Here is a 15,669-nt window from a genome sequence, read left to right on the forward strand (position 1 = left end):
AACTCTTTGTCCATTCCATAACTTGTACACCATTAAATATATTTTTAATATCAATTGTATGCAGGACTAAAATATTTTCCTAAATTATTCATGTTTACTTTTTTCTGCGAAAAGGGCGAGGTTCGGTTTTGATACATTTCCTGTAAATGTTGAATTCTTTGACAAATTGTATCTGGAATGATGCAAAATGTGTCTTTGGCTAAACCACAACTTATTATAATTGTTATTTTGTTGATTCGCCACGGCAACAATTTGGACTGATGCCATCCCTTGATCTGAAAACCTTGTTCGCGTTTGACACTTCGACAACTCGCATGCTTTTTTATCTTCATTATGTCGTGTTGCTTTTCCTCATTGAGCCTTTGTGGGGTCTGCGGGGGGGGGTATGCTCTCTGCTAATGGGTCTTGTTTAATGTGAAATCTTCACTCTAATCCTCCAAGATAAAATAGCGCCGTATCTGTGGGTGGGTGTGATCTCTGCGCACCCGCCACCCAGAACTTGAATCACACAACACCGAGAACCCTCTGTGGATCTTCTGGAGCCGTGCTGAGTCATTTTCTATTTCAACACCCGCCCCCCCATCATTTTAGATGTTTTCACAGATGTTTTGTGGATTAAGGACTTTCAAATTTTCTAAAACTTTCAGAGGAGTCAGTACGAAACAAATGTCCTTCATATTTTATCTCCCACTAATTAAACCGAGCCATAAATATATCAAGTGAGCACAAAACGCGGCATTAACGGCCTTTCTTCACGCCTGGCCCATGCGTTGTGGCTGGTGTTGTAATAACTCAATCTCGTCCAGCTCACCTGTGGCGACTATATTCATCGTGGAGATAGGAGGGGAATGAAAAGGTGTTCACGCCCTACTTTCTCAGCCTGTTAATGACTTGCAGCCGGGCGGATAAAGCCGAGCCGGTTAAGAGTCGCAGAAGAACCCTGAAAGAAAAGAAAGCTGATTGCGTCGTATAGAGGTGAGGGTGAATGCAAAAGTGAATGCTACGCTATCACATACCCCGAATGATCCTTGAATTGAAATCCCCTTTTGCACGGATCAAAAGCCGCGTTTTGCTTGACAGCGGAGGTGTGTCGTGTTTTGATTCCGCCTTCACCTCCTCTTCTCTTCTGTTACGTGCAGCCTTTATCTCATACAGTCCATGGCCTCCTGCATCTGTCTCCCCGCTGCCGTGCCTAGCTCTATTCTGCATCGGTGTGTGTGTGTGTGAAGCCCGTTATTGTCTCCGACTGGCTGACGTCCTGTGTTTGCTATAAATAAGATGGATGAATGCGATCCTGGCTGGACATGTTGCGTCCCTTCATCTCCTGTGGCGGCTCCTCTTTTATGTCACTTTGCGTGCGTGTGTTCGTCTCCGCGTGGGCGTGTGCGCTTCCTGCCGTCGTGAACACCATGTCTGAGTCTGTGTCACCGGTTTCAGTTTGTACACCAGTGTCCGCTCGTGTTGTGTTCAAATCAATCTGTTTTTTTTTTTTTGCTTTGTGTTATATAACACCGAAGCAACCAGCTGCGCTATCTCTCTCTCTCTGGCTATCCTCACCGCCAGTCTCCCGTGGCCTCGGCGTGGTAAAATATTCATACTTTTTCCTTCTCCTCAACGCTCTGCCCTCCATATTTATGAAGCATGGCCGTCATCCGCCAGTGTTAGACTGATCCGGGGCGTTTTCTGTTGAGATTTGCCTGCCCGCCCCGGCGGGAGATTTCTGGGAGATTTATTTCACCGTTGCTGCTAAGAGGGGCAACTGTGAAATCCGGCCAGTGTTCCCCCCCGTCATCATCAGCCTCAGATCGTACGAGGATTAGCATACAGTGTTTTTCAACCCTCAGGTGCTGGGGGGGGGGGGGGGGGGCTCCTTTGGACTTCCGTTGATTGGTTGAAAGCGTTTGTTGTCAGCATTCATTTGTGTTCTGCTTTACCAAAAAAAACGATTTAGGTGAAAAACTTGAGTGTAGGTTTATAAATGATCGTCCCTCTACTATCCAGTGTTAAATGTTCAGGACTGTTCTCAACATAAGAGGTGATATTGCTGTGAATGGATTGATTGGTTCATTTCCTGTGTTTTACTGTCACTCAGCAGGTTAAATCGGCTCACGACTCAAGAGGACAACAAGAGTCTCTGCAGCCCAACTAAATAGGTTTTGGTTTCCTTTATTCATAGAGCTGTTCCATAATATAATATTAAGCTCAATATTGTGTCCCACTGAAGGCAGATAGCTTTGCTGCATATTTATATTTACAGATTTTCACACCTCCGCAGGTTTACCGGTTTAACTCTGTAAGAATCCCAGCAGCTTTATATTGCATAATTTATTTACACAGCACCGTCAATCTCAACAGCTACATTTTTATGATTCATATTTGCAGTGAACTCTGCGTGTGAAGTTTGGGCAGTCGTCCATTAGGCCATATTCACAAGTACAAACTGGTGTACAAGTACCACACTGGCTATTTTGCGGTCACTGTAGTTTTCTGACTGCAACCCTTTTTCACTTCACCACCTCCTCGACACGCAACATATTCACCCGATGACCAATAATGGCCGTGATGATAATGAGCAGATGGTAAAAGCGAGAGGATGTCTTTGAGACGGGGGCCCTGCAGGACGCAGTATTTAAAAAGTTGTCGGCAAGTGCTTTTCATGTTCCCCCACTGTCTCCATCTCGGAGTTAAAAAAAAATGTAATCCCTTGTTGGAATGATGAGACGGCAGATTTAATAAGTCTCAGGAAAGTAGTAGTTCGTAGAATCAAGGGAGAGTTTGTGGGAAGATGAAGGAATATCGTTTTTTTTTTTTTAATCAGATGTTCTTCTGAAGTTTTGTAGAACGATTTATCCACTAACTCAAAGCTCCATCAAGGAATTTAGTTCTTCAAATAGAGGAAGATCTGTTGAACGTCCAGAAATGATCTGGCAGAGATTGATTGCATTGCACAGTTTTATGTGTAAGAAGCATATTTATTCATTTATTGATAAAACGTGACCTGGACTGATGAGTCTCTAGAAATAAGAAGTAGCCCTGCATCCCTGGGAGGAAACATCTATAGTCATCTGCTGTCAAGCCAAAAAACATTCTATACAGCCCAACCTAATTGGGCTAGAACTAAAGTGCAGCACATGCATTAGCAGGGGAGCCATAAATAGTCATAACCGCTCACGCCCTCATTTTATTTGCACTCTTCATGAGCCTTTTTTCTTTCTGAGGAACCAGCAGGATTCGTGTTATCTTGCTGGATCTGATCCACATCAGTACTTGAAGTGCCAAAATGCCGATCCCTTTCTTCAGAGATGGCGTGATGTGATATGGCCCAGCGAACTTTCAGAATGTCACGGTATAGCCCTTTAAATACGTCAGCGACGTGATAAAATGTCACGGCGGCTCTTTTAACTGTTTCAGAGAAGGTTGCCGCGGCAGTTATCTATAGAGGCTGATAAGGTTCTGGTGTTGTAAATAATACACATCCAAACAGGTGGATCATTGATCAAAAAAAAGGGGGGGGGGGGGGCGGTGGGTGGTGCTGATACGGCAGAAAAAGATTCCATTTAACAATCTCTGCGGCTGAATTTCCATTTGGCCTTTCCGACCACAAACAATTTATTACAATGAAATGCTCTTTGTTATTGGCTTTAATGGGGCACTTAGTCCCACGGCTGACACGGCATGTCAAACACTGAACGTCCATTTGAAGCCCATTTACCACAGTCCTCTTCAAAGTGTTGGTCAGCACAGCTTTTACCGTTTGGCGGGCTTTCAGCACTATATGGATGGAAACGACTCGTCGACACAGAGCGTCCGGTTACGGGGTTTCATTTGATTGGATCTCTTATTCCTGACTGACCTTTATAATCTCATCGTCTGTTTGTTTGTCAGGAATCGGTACCACAGCTAAAAGTTTAAATGCTACTTGCAACTCTGTCCATTTAGCATCAAGCAGTTTTCCGTAAGTATTACTTCAATACAGTAACTGAGAAGAATCGCGGCCGAGAGTTTTGGGCCTGCACATAATGAGTTGGACCGGCGCCCTCCTTTCGGTTTCTACAGCCAGATTAAAGTGGGCCGTTAACGCCTTGCAGGTCACACCCATCCACCGTAAGGCTCCAGTCGTTCCAACACGCACCATCTTTTTTTTTCCTTTATAATGGATCGATCAGTTGTGCGTGTTCAACCGTGAGGACAAAGACAATTTGTGTCAGTGCACTCAAACGCAACATCCCGAGTTGTGGTGCTCAAGAGCGTACGCAGACAAACAAACTCTCAGCCTGCACTGAAAGAGGGCTATTGTAAAATTTCTGACCTCCCCCCTCCCCTCCCCTTCATCTTCCCGGAAGGGAAAAGAAAAGGTGACCCAAATTTGACACGACCGGGGGTGCACAGCGTTAAGGATGGCTGGGCTTGTCTGTGAATGGGTGCACTTGCACACGCAAAAGTTGCAGAGTCCTGCTTATAGACTTCACACACACACGTCCACGGATTTTCTGTTTTCACACAGATATCTAAACAAGTGATTGTCCTGCAGAACTACACACTAGCACACAATGCACAGGTTAGTGCTGCATGAATGCCTGGAACTCTGCTAGTCTGGATGGAGGCAGGGGGGGGGTGGGGAAGGTCGCCCCCTCTCTTGTGTGTCTGTTTTTGTGTGGACTAGTGGGAGTGACCGGCATACCTTTACACCCTGCAGACCAATGGTACCCCCCTCCTTTTCCATGTACCGGTAGCCACTGGAGCCTGGCTGCCAGCTACCTCATGGATCTGCAGCCGTTTACCTTCCCTCTTTCGTGCTGCCTTTAAGGACTCGGCTGATTGTCGGTCATTGCGCAGCGTTTGCCTTCACACGGGAGGGAACAGTTTAGTTCGCTAACAGGCTGATGCCGCAGGCTTTCAGCAGTGGGAAAGGAATCCAGGTTAATGTGAGTGGAAAGTCCTCCTGAAGTAAAAAAACAAAACTTTATTTGATCATTATTGATACTGATATATAATTAGAGATTCTATTGGCTGGTCAAAAATGAGCCATTACCATTTACCTGTATATTTTTAGTTTAATGCGATGTATTACAGTGCTGTCATTTATCAATTATGTAATCCATTTTGTGAAATATGTCCCCTCCTCTACCTCATCATTTGCTTCATGCTGTTAATGTCGCCCTTTTACTGCTTATCGTCTCGTCTTTCACGGCAATTGAGCTTCTTGATTTCTGTACTTTTCATCATTCATCGTCTCTTCTTTTGTGTGAGCCATCACTTCTTCTTTCTCCCTTATCTTTAAATGTTTCCCCTGCATCCCCCCCCCCCCCCCCCCCCTCATTTATATCCTCTTCCTCACCCCATGGTGCTTATTTTTTTATTGCTTCTACCCTACATCCCTGCCATCTTTATCGACTACTCCTTCATCTCTTCCGCCTCCTCATCACGCTCTTCTTTCTTATCAGTATGTTTACCCCCCCCCCCCCCCCCCCTGTCTCTCTGGACTTTTGCTGATGCCTCACTTCTCCGGGTCGGCACAGTTCTGTCAGAGATTTGGCTTCTGCTCGCTGTTTGCTAGCTGACTGATCCTGCTGTTTTGGCATGCAAACAGTCGGCCGGTTTTATAATCAATTATTTTTAACAGTGCAAAATAGACATTTCTCTATCAGCAGCGCCGGGTGCTTAATATGCCTCAATGAATGCAATTAGCCTGGGACGAATTTCCTTCCATGTGGAATGGAAGCGTCTGAAAACTTCCTGAGGAACTCGCAGTGAAAAGGTTTTCATATTATTGCATCATCATTCATATTTACTTCCAAACTTCAGTTGCAAAGAGCAAAGTTTTCATGTGAAGTTTTCAGGCTTAGCATTGTGGGTGGGGCTCGCAGATCTTTTTTTCCAAATCACTGCTCCTGATTGGCTGGAAGAACATTTGACAACCAGAACAGTTTACATTTGCCCCGACCTTTAAAAACAAACCGACATATTGCACGCATGTTCCCAGTCACGTCCTCAATATCTCTTCTTCTGCAGCTTCTTTTTTTTTACCGAGCAGCTTATTCTTGCCCTCTGTTTTTGGATCTCTGCTTTCTTTTTATTTCCTTCACCTGCTGTTCATATTCCCTGACGTACAGTAAAATAAAAACTGTCAACATACGGTGGAAAGTTGTTTTTAGTGTCGTGTCATGAACAAAAAAACCAAGACGCAGCTTAAAAACGTCGACTCCCCAACTTTGATCAAGTCTTTCATTGTCATGTTGAAATTGTCTAGCATGAGGCTGTAAACCCTTTTAACATTGACTGAATCATGACAGCGTATATATATATATATTAGTATGTGTTTCTTAATCTGTGCTGAAGGTTGTGAGAATTTCCCGCATGCCAACGTTGCTTGGGGTTCACTCTTTCGGTTTAGAGGCACAATTGCTCTCCAGGGAGACGTGAAAAGCTGCTGCTGGCAGTTTGTAGCTCAGGAGAAGGAAAACGTCAACTGCAATGATTCCAAATGTCATAAAAAAAAAAAAACAGCAATGGATATGTGGGTGGTTGGACTGACTGCACAAATACGAAAACGCATCATTATGCTTTTGTATTTTTGCGGTGTTGCTGCTGTATGTTAATTTCTGTTCATGACTTCCTGACTCCAAAGCACTCCCACGTTGTCTACATGCACTTTACGTAAATCTGACATCTGCCAAACTTTTTATTTAATTTTTTTTGTGTGAAAACTACTAAATGTGTTTACCAGGCTCTGCAGCAGCAGAGCCGGAAGGGACATTACGGTTCAGAGATAAAAAACACAAAAAAAAACACGATGCAGCTCTGCAGGATCCTCAGCAGTCAGTAAAATGGACGTGAGGGAATTCGACAGGTCTGGCTTGAAGGGGGAAGTCACCATCAAGAATGACAGAATGAGATTATCTGACAGAAACACTGCTGTCTTTGTACATTTCATAACATTTATTTCATTTAGAGAAAATCACTTTTGATGCTGGCCTCAAGGGGGCAGTATTCAATGTGCGATGTCTCTGGAAACCACAAAAATAACATCCAATATTTGCTTTCCTTTACCTCAGTTGAGACCAAAATCAAATGAAACCTCACCTGCAGCTGTTTGGCACCGGACAGGTTGTCTTTTTAAGTTTATTTTGTGAAAACGCGAACTGTAAATCTTTGGCCACGAAATCAAAAAACAATGAACGGAAATGCTTTTTAAAGCAACATGGAGGTTTCTGGTTATTCGACAAATGCATTCATATTTGAGTCAGCAAATCGTGGGATCATGACTCAAACGCAATCTACTAACTTTAAATTCATCTTCCTGTCATCATCTCGCTAGTCCGAAATCTGGGTTGTGTTTTTATTTTTTACTGGAGCCCATCCCAGGTGACTGAGGAAGTATTGTGACATTGATGTTGTTATTGTGTTGCTAGGTAACCATACTTGAATAGTAAAATAACTCATATTTTCTGGGGATGTGAATTTAAACTCCATACTTTGCTTTCTCTAAAGCCGTCAGCAGGATGGCGGGTCGGTGACTGTGTTCTGGGGTAAAGGGATGGCTGAGAGACTGGGAGGGGTGTGTGTGTGTCGCGGGGTGGGGGTGAGGAATTTGTTTACAATAGCCTGAGGGGGAGTCGTCTAAGCTGCTGGAGAGGGAAGACGCGGAGAGCTAGTAAAAAGCACGAGATGAAAAGTCCAAGATGGAGAGGGAGGAAAAGAGAAAGCGTCGAGGAGATGCAGTAAATGAAGATCTACAACAACAACGTGAAAGGGTTAAAAGTTGAGGAGTGCTTCAAGATTCCAGGACAGGAGTTCGCAGAAGTTATTCTAGATCCGTGCTCTGGTCTGAGTTTGGGTTCAGCTGGTCTGCATGTGGAAGTTTAGGTGCTGCAGACGAGTTCCAGGCAAATTAGAAGCTCATCCTTTGTTTTCTTTGTGTGCGTGTGTGCGTGTGTGTGTGTGTGCGTGCAGACTTTGAGGAGCAGTTGTACGACTCAAAGCTGACCGGTCAGACCTTTCGTCATCCGTCTTCCCAGAGCTCTGACGACACGTCCACCTCGCTCAGTCGATCGCCCGTCTCTCTCAACAACAAGAGACCTGATTTTATCTTCCTGGTAAACACACACACACACACACACACCCAGAGGAATTATACTGCCTTTTCTTCCCATTGTGATGTTTCCACGAGTCATTCTGTCTCACTCTTTTCGTCCTTTCAATCCTGCCTATATAAAGTTTTTTCATAAAAAAAAAACTGATTCAAAACTAAATTCCAAAAAATGTTTTTTTTTTTCTTTTTTAACTCGTGTGGATTTGATCACATGGTCGTGAATGTGATTTAAATATAAATATAATTGTACATCATTTTAGTCGGTAGCACTGCGTTAACATTTGTCTCCTCCATAGCCGATAAATCACTATTTCAGAATGACTAAAATGCTTTCGGCTACAGATCTCCTGCCAAAATGCCTCGTGATTCCATTCTGCACATCCCACCGCCTCTCTTGAGATTCACACTCGGGAGGTTTTTCCGTAAACAAATGTGTTAATGTCAAACGGAAACATCCCTCACAGTTGATCAGAATTAAAATAACAAATGGCATCGGTGCTGTTTCTGGCGACCTCCTGCTGATCGAAGCCCGGCAGACAGATTCAGGGATTAAGTATTTGTGAAGGATCAAGAAAAGAGAGCGGCTCCTCTCTCTTCTCCGTCTTTGCTGCTAATGGTTCTTTAAGCTATTTCCCCGAGCTGTGCCGTTACGGCTGCCTGATGAACTCCGACGGTGACTTTACTGCAGCGCTCTCCAAAGCGCCGTCCCTTCAGCGGAGCACCGTTAAATTAAGAAGTTCATCTGTTTGGGCTCATTTCAATTAGAGTTCTGCAGATTCCCCCAAAGACATTGAATCTGCGGCACGCGCACAGGAGCATCTCCTGCAATGCAGCATTCCCAAAGTCTCTTCGTTTGCTTGCTCGAGGGCTCGTCGGTGGCGATCCTTGATACCTTAGATTCATTCACGTGTCTGTCTTCTTCTTCCATTCTATCAAATTCTGCTCTGAAATGATTTAAAAGCAGAATATTCGATAGCTGGAATCAATCATAAAGATTCTCCTTTAGCGATTATGAGTCTTTTTTTTTTTTTAAAAGACACACTAATTCATATTTTAATTAAAAAAACAGGCTAAATAAAAGGTTTCGTGGAAGGCTGTATCCGAACATTCTGCTCGCTAGCCGGTTATGTCTGAAACGTTTTACACGCCAAAGTCTTATCCTTCCAGCCGGCGTCCAAACAGCTCTACGACGATGAAACCGCCTCCTCGGTGTTCGGCCTGAGGTCCATGACCGACCCGTCTCCCTCTCCGAGCCCGTCGCCCTGCGGGTCAGACCGCCCCCCGCTGGGCTGGAGTAGCAACAACAGCAGCAGCAGCACCGCCACTTCGGCTACAGTCGGACCGCCTGTTGCCGAGAAACCGCGCTGGCACCTGGGGAGGCGCGCCCTGGGCCACGTCATTCCTCTTGACGTCACAGGTATGATTAAGAAGAATTGATTTTTAGTCCTTTTTTTTTTTTTTGAACACTGTCAATTTTCTTATGGTCTTTTCCCCCACAATTGACTGACATTGTAAAGATTGATTAATCACAACGACTATAATTGGAAATTCGATTAGCGGAGTCAGTAGGGCTGGAACTGAAGAGGTTGATAGTCCTGGGCTGCCACAGAGGAAGGTTGTTTGTTCTCCATAGAGCTGGATACCTTCAAGCATTATTTGTTTTCTCATTTATGACGTCAATAAGAAGCGGCTCAGACAATTCATCTAAAGTTAAACAGAATATATCTCTGAATGGCATTTTAGGGGAAATGAGCCGCCGTTTTTCCAGCTATTGGATGGTTGAAAAACAATGTGCTGCAGGCTGTGCGTTGGATCTTTGAATGGTAAGGCTAAATCCTTGTCATGTGGTTCTTTTCTTTCGTCAATTGGTGACTTTGCTCGATTTGGCATGGCTCTGGGGGGGGCGTTGCTTTTCCATGACGGCTGTAAAAATGAGAGCCGTGGGAAATGACACTGAAAAGAAATGCAAAGTGCCAGTGACTCTTGGTCTCCTTGGACTTCAGCGTAATTCTGACTTGCTGCTATTAGCTTGCAATAGTTAATTGTTATACCCTGTTAAAATGCCCCCCTGTTAGCTGTTTTTTTTATTTATTAGTTTTTATCAGGAGCCCCCCAAAGATTTTGTTGAAGAGGAACATTTTATTTCTGTAGTCTGAAACAGGTCGGCTGATGAGAACCGTCATGCAAATTACTTTTTTTTTCACACACACACCCACTCTCATGCATGCGGGCCACATGCTGTGGGACACGAAAGGCATAAACTCACAAGGTAATTAGCGAGAGGTTTCGTCCCTGCTTCATTTTGCATATTCAGTGATGGGGGGGGGGGATGCAAAACCTTCACAAGGGATGCGTGAAACGGCGAGAGACGTCTTGCCTGCCCTGCAGAGCCCACATTCATGCAGAAGTTGTAACTCGCAGGTTGTGCCGAATGATGCAAGCATGCGACACGTTCACTCACACTGACACACACACGCACACACACACACACACATTACAGCTCAAAAGGGCAAATTTGACGTCAAGAACATTTTCTCCTCATGCGCCTCACATATCACTTTGTCTCTCTCGCCCTCTCTGTCCCTTTTACAAGTCCGCCTCTCTCGCCCTCCTCACCCACCGTTTGGCGTGCCTGTGGCGCTGGACTCGGTGGATATCAGGAGGATGGCGGCAGGGAGGGAATATGTTTGCACTATAATGAGAATGTAGTTTTATTAACTTTTAGTGATCGGACATGGTATTGTTTGAACCTATAGTTCAAACAGAAATGAGACACACACTCATATACAGGCCAAAAGCTGCGGAATGATGGTTGCCAGGTTTAAATAATACGTAGCCCCGTCTTAACTTTCATCTCGACCCCCGTATATCCGAGCTAACAGAGAGAGGGACGGGAGAAGGGACGGACTGTATTCTCTTTATTTTCATGTCTGCAAATCCCAAAGACAAACACCAGCAAAGGGCTCGTTTGTCAGGACAACGTCCTCGTCCGTCCTGCGTCTGATGTAGGACGAGTCGTACTGAAGCAGCTGCTGACTCTTCTCTGCAATGACAGCGCGGGGACGTTTTTAAGTAGGACGTCCGCTCGCCAAAGACATCATCCTTTTGTGACGTTTGAACAAGAAATCAATTGATCAATCGAGGCCCTGTTATGGCTGATCTTGATCCGATTGAAGACGGTTTTTTTCCGGTTTGTGTTATTTGAGATGAGCGTCTAGTTACTCCATTAGGAATAAACGCTGCGCGTCTCAAAGCGCTTTGTGGTTGACGTCACCGTGTGGAAGCTATTCATTTTATTTTAATTATCAATACATAAAACATCACCTTGTCAAAATGCAGTGATATTTTCTTACATTCTCCTTTCAGGCGTCGCACAGCTGTTCTCGTGATTACCTCCTGCTGCAGGGCGGTGTGTGTGTGCGTGTGTGTGTGTGTGTAAGTGTGTGCTGCATTGAATTGGATGGATGATGCGCTTGTTGACAAGAAAAATCTGGTAAATAGAGTGAAAGAGAGATCCCCCCCCCCCCCCCACACAGTCTCTTTCACTCTCTCCTTCTCTGCAAACCAATGAACAGGTAGCTTGCAGCCAGCTTGCTGTTGCCATGGTAACTAGCCACAAGTTGTCTCTCTTCCTCCCTTAGAAAAATAGAAAAGGGGGGGGGGCAGGGAGGGGGGGTATTGGCAAATGAATGGAGAGGAAGTGAGCGTGCATGTGAAGCCAGATGCCGAAGAGAAAATGAAAGATGGAGAGAAAAAGTATTTTGAGGAAAGGAGAAGAGTAGGATGGAGGGATGCGGGATGGAGGAATGATGATTGAAGGATAATGAGGGAACATGCTGTCACTGCTCACCTCCTCCTCCTCCTCTTTCTCCCGCACATTTCACTCCGGCAATTTTCATGAATGGCTGAGGTGATGCAGGCAGAGAAAGATGCGAGTGTGGCGCCGGCAGGCAGGGTAAGGGCATCCATGATGCTCTCAGGGCGCGAGTGTCTTCTGCAGAGTTGTAAACTGAAGGACAAGCAGCTTGCAACACTGCAAGCTGATCATTTCCAGTGAGATGGGCGAGTGGGTAGATTGTAAATTCAGCCGTGATTGGCTTATTTTGACTTCGATTTGGCCGAAATATCAGGAAAAATCTAATTGTTTATTGAAATGTAGCCTGTTTATGTCAATTAGAGTGTTTCTTTTTTTTAATAATAGTTTTCATAGTAAATCAGATAATGAAATGGGCAGGAAACAGCTTGGAAATGTTGCCAGTTACAGCCAAAAAGGGGAGTTTTGTGGATGCAGTTCTCTGAATGTAATGTGCAGAGTGTCATTGAGGGGAAGATAACAGCTTGTAAATGTGGAGTTTAGTTGAACCGCAGACTGTCGTTCAAGCTGTTGAGCTGCAGATGGTCTAATCCTCTCGATTCACCTGCCACGCCTCCTTCTGACAGGAAGGAGGACCATTCAGGGCTTCGGCACATCGTGCAACATTTTGTGAAAGGGATCCTTCCCAGGCAGCAGTTTGAATGGACCTCCCTTAGGATGCATCTTAAGGAAAGCGCTACTATATATTCATTTTAATCAGACGCTGATGAGACTGTCGGTAGAAAGGAAAAGAGTCCCCATGGATAAGATATAGAATATATATAAGATATAGAATTTGCACATTTTGTTCAGCAGACATTTTGTTTTTATTTTCTACCTACCGAGTCGGTAGTTTTGCCTTGCCTTTGTACTCTGGGTTAATGTTCTATGTATTTGGGTGTGACCGTTGTCCTTTGCAGAAGTGGTGATTATACTATTTGAGGGTTAAACAGTGTTTTGATCCAAGTTTAGCGTCTGCATGGAAGATCAATTTGGCCCTGCTTGCTGCTGACTCATATCGTAGCCTCTGGTGGATTGATATAGAAGTTCAAATGCTTAATTTATTCATGCACAGAGGGAGATTTGCATTAAATGGCACTAAACGAGGCGATCTTTTTTATTTTTAAGGCACAGGATGGAACAGGTTTCTGGTGTTGGTGAGAACGTTTGCCTCTGTTGTATCACTTTTGGTGCGGCCGGCCGGCCTTGTTTAGACTTCTGAGCTGGATGAAGACAACTGAAGTAATAGCCTACGCTTTGTCTCGAACACTTTGTGCCTCTGTGGGCTTTGTTCTGGAAGAAGAAAAAAAAACAAGGATACGAGCAGCATCGCTGAGTTTATTAATTAGTTGCAAATGTTTTGTCTTGGGAGTATTATCACGTGGAGTTGATTAGCTTGCTCTTTGGTCTCTCGCACAGCTCGATGTGTGCAATTCTCTGTTGTGATTCGATGCATAATTCATACGACTGGAAACAAAATGGAAGGAGGATGTTGTTGTTTCTTTTTATGTGTGTGACTGAAAATAGTTTAAGCATTAAGAAAATCAACAGGTAGATGTTGGGAGATAGAGGTAAGTAAAAGGGTGATGCCGAAATGTAAAATAATTGCAGAATTCTTGTTCACCTTGTCTCGGTTTGTGCTTTTATTGTCCTTGTTCGGTAAAAGAAGCCGATCCTAAATGCGTCGTTTAGGCTCTAACTGTTGTAAAACAGGGCTAATAGGAGCCTTGCTGAATTATGCAGCCGGCGAGAGACAGCGCTGCATGCCATTGAGGTGATCAAGTGGGGAACCCGCTGCTTGCGATGGCTGACTGGATTACTGTTGGCCCAGATGAGACGGCCGAAGGACAAAGTACAAAGGAAAAGCAGGTTTCACAAGAGCATCTGCTTAAAAGTGACATTGGATTGAAATAAGGCTGCACGAATACAAAGATGCAGACGGAAACAAAGGGCAATGAGGGTTGCTCAAGCATGCGATTAGATGATTTCAATGCTTTACTGACCTTCGTGTTTCTCAACTGAATTTCTCCTCCAGGTGAAGTAGAAGGTGGGGGAGGAGGGAAATTCCACGGTGTTGACCTCCTCCAACACTCCCCGTCCCCGTCCCCCTCTCCCGGGGACCCCTTCCACCAGCAGCCCCGCTCCTTAGAACCGGTAACAGACACCTTCCACCAGAACCTCCCCCTGAGGAAGACGCACTCTGACCTCGACACAACCTTACCTGCAGGTCCGTGTGTGGCCATTAAAAGAGAGGCCCTTTGCTTGCAAACTGCAGACGCATGCTTAAAAGAGAGAGATGTGTGTGGCTCAAGTCAAAATATTTAATATAGAAAAAGAGTTAACATTTGCATTTGTAGTAAAAAATGAATAGAATTTATCCAGCGTTTTCAACTCGCTGACTCTTCCCTGATGCCTTACGACCAAGTTCATTAAACGATGTGGCGCTGACAGTGTTCAGGAGACCACAATTTGGAACCAAAGCTGTGAATAATTATGCGGTATGAGGAAGCTGATGAGTTGTGTTCTGTGTAATAATTTTTTTTTCCTCTCCTCTCTTTCACAGAGAGCATTTTGGAGCAGCGCGCCCAAGACCGACTTCATCCAGGAGCGATGGACCACTCAGGGCTGCTGTGCTCAAACACACCATCATCTTCCTGGAACGGACCCAAGGGGTCATCCTTCTCTCCCGGAGCATGGAACGAACCTTACAGTTACAGTGTGAACAAAGGGCCGGCAGTTCCACCTAAACAGCACAGCATCGTCGGCAATACGGGGGGGGCGCAGGGCGGGGTGATGCTGGTGAGCGCTGGACAGTCCGCGAGCTCAAATTCCAGTTCGTTTGCGTCGGCGGGGAACCTTTCTGGGAGAGAAGGGAACAACGTTCCAGGGATTTCGCTGACGTCGGCGATGATGGGAAAGCGGAGTGAAACGGAAGGAGCCGTAGCAGACGGAGGGAGAGGTGGGGGAGGTGGCGGGGTCGGAGCTGTGAAGAGAGGTCGAGAGAGGTCGGCACGTTCCGTTGCGGCGGCAAATGCCTTCAAGTTCCGGGAGCGGTCCCTTTCCACACCCACGGATTCTGGTACTTTCTGCTTCACGGAAGGGGATTTAGGTCAGCCCGATGGGAACGATTTGTCAACCGGAAATGGCAATTTCACGGCAATAACAGACCACCAACGGCAGCATCGCAACTTCCAGGGTTTTGGTGAAAGCTACGCCCTCGTCTACCCTAGAGGGAGTTCCGAAGACAGCGCCAGTACCACGGACACAATCTCTGTCGCGGCTTCAGACTATAGCACCAACGGCCGCTTGCGCCAACGGTCCCGATCCATCTCACTGAAAAAATCCAAGCGTAAGCCACCGCCTCCTGTGAGGAGCGTCTCTCTCATGAAGAACCTTGGGGAAGCGGAAGGGAGAATCCACCGCGAAGGTGGTCTCTACAGGGATGGCCGGCCAAAGAGTCTCCACATCCCCAGGGATCACTTCCCAGACTTCCAGCCAGATTTTCTCCTGCCAAGCATGCCCTGCTCCTCAAAACGTGGTGTTGGTGAGAAGGAGCTGGGCCACGGAGGCCACGATGGACCTCCTAGCTTGGAAATCCAGGCGCCGGATAGGGAGGGAGAGACAGAGCTGACCTTCCCGACTCACTGGCAGCTGGGGGACTGGAAGAATGACCCGTACAGGTATTAAATGAAACGACTCTTTTTTTTGTTGTTTTTTTTGTTAG

At 45.5% G+C, this 15,669-nt stretch overlaps 1 protein-coding gene across 1 annotated transcript in view; it reads left to right on the plus strand.

The window, feature by feature from the left end:
- Positions 1-15,669, plus strand: part of nhsl2 (NHS-like 2) — a 52,671-nt gene that overhangs the window by 34,173 nt on the left and 2,829 nt on the right. The window contains exons 3-6 of the mRNA XM_068755990.1: positions 7,954-8,096; positions 9,260-9,509; positions 13,981-14,172; positions 14,509-15,625. Of these exons, the coding sequence (XP_068612091.1) occupies positions 7,954-8,096; positions 9,260-9,509; positions 13,981-14,172; positions 14,509-15,625 (1,702 nt within the window). The remainder of the gene's footprint in view (positions 1-7,953; positions 8,097-9,259; positions 9,510-13,980; positions 14,173-14,508; positions 15,626-15,669) is intronic.

The sequence above is a fragment of the Brachionichthys hirsutus genome, chromosome 23, assembly GCF_040956055.1.
Source record: "Brachionichthys hirsutus isolate HB-005 chromosome 23, CSIRO-AGI_Bhir_v1, whole genome shotgun sequence".
Taxonomy (NCBI): domain Eukaryota; kingdom Metazoa; phylum Chordata; class Actinopteri; order Lophiiformes; family Brachionichthyidae; genus Brachionichthys; species Brachionichthys hirsutus.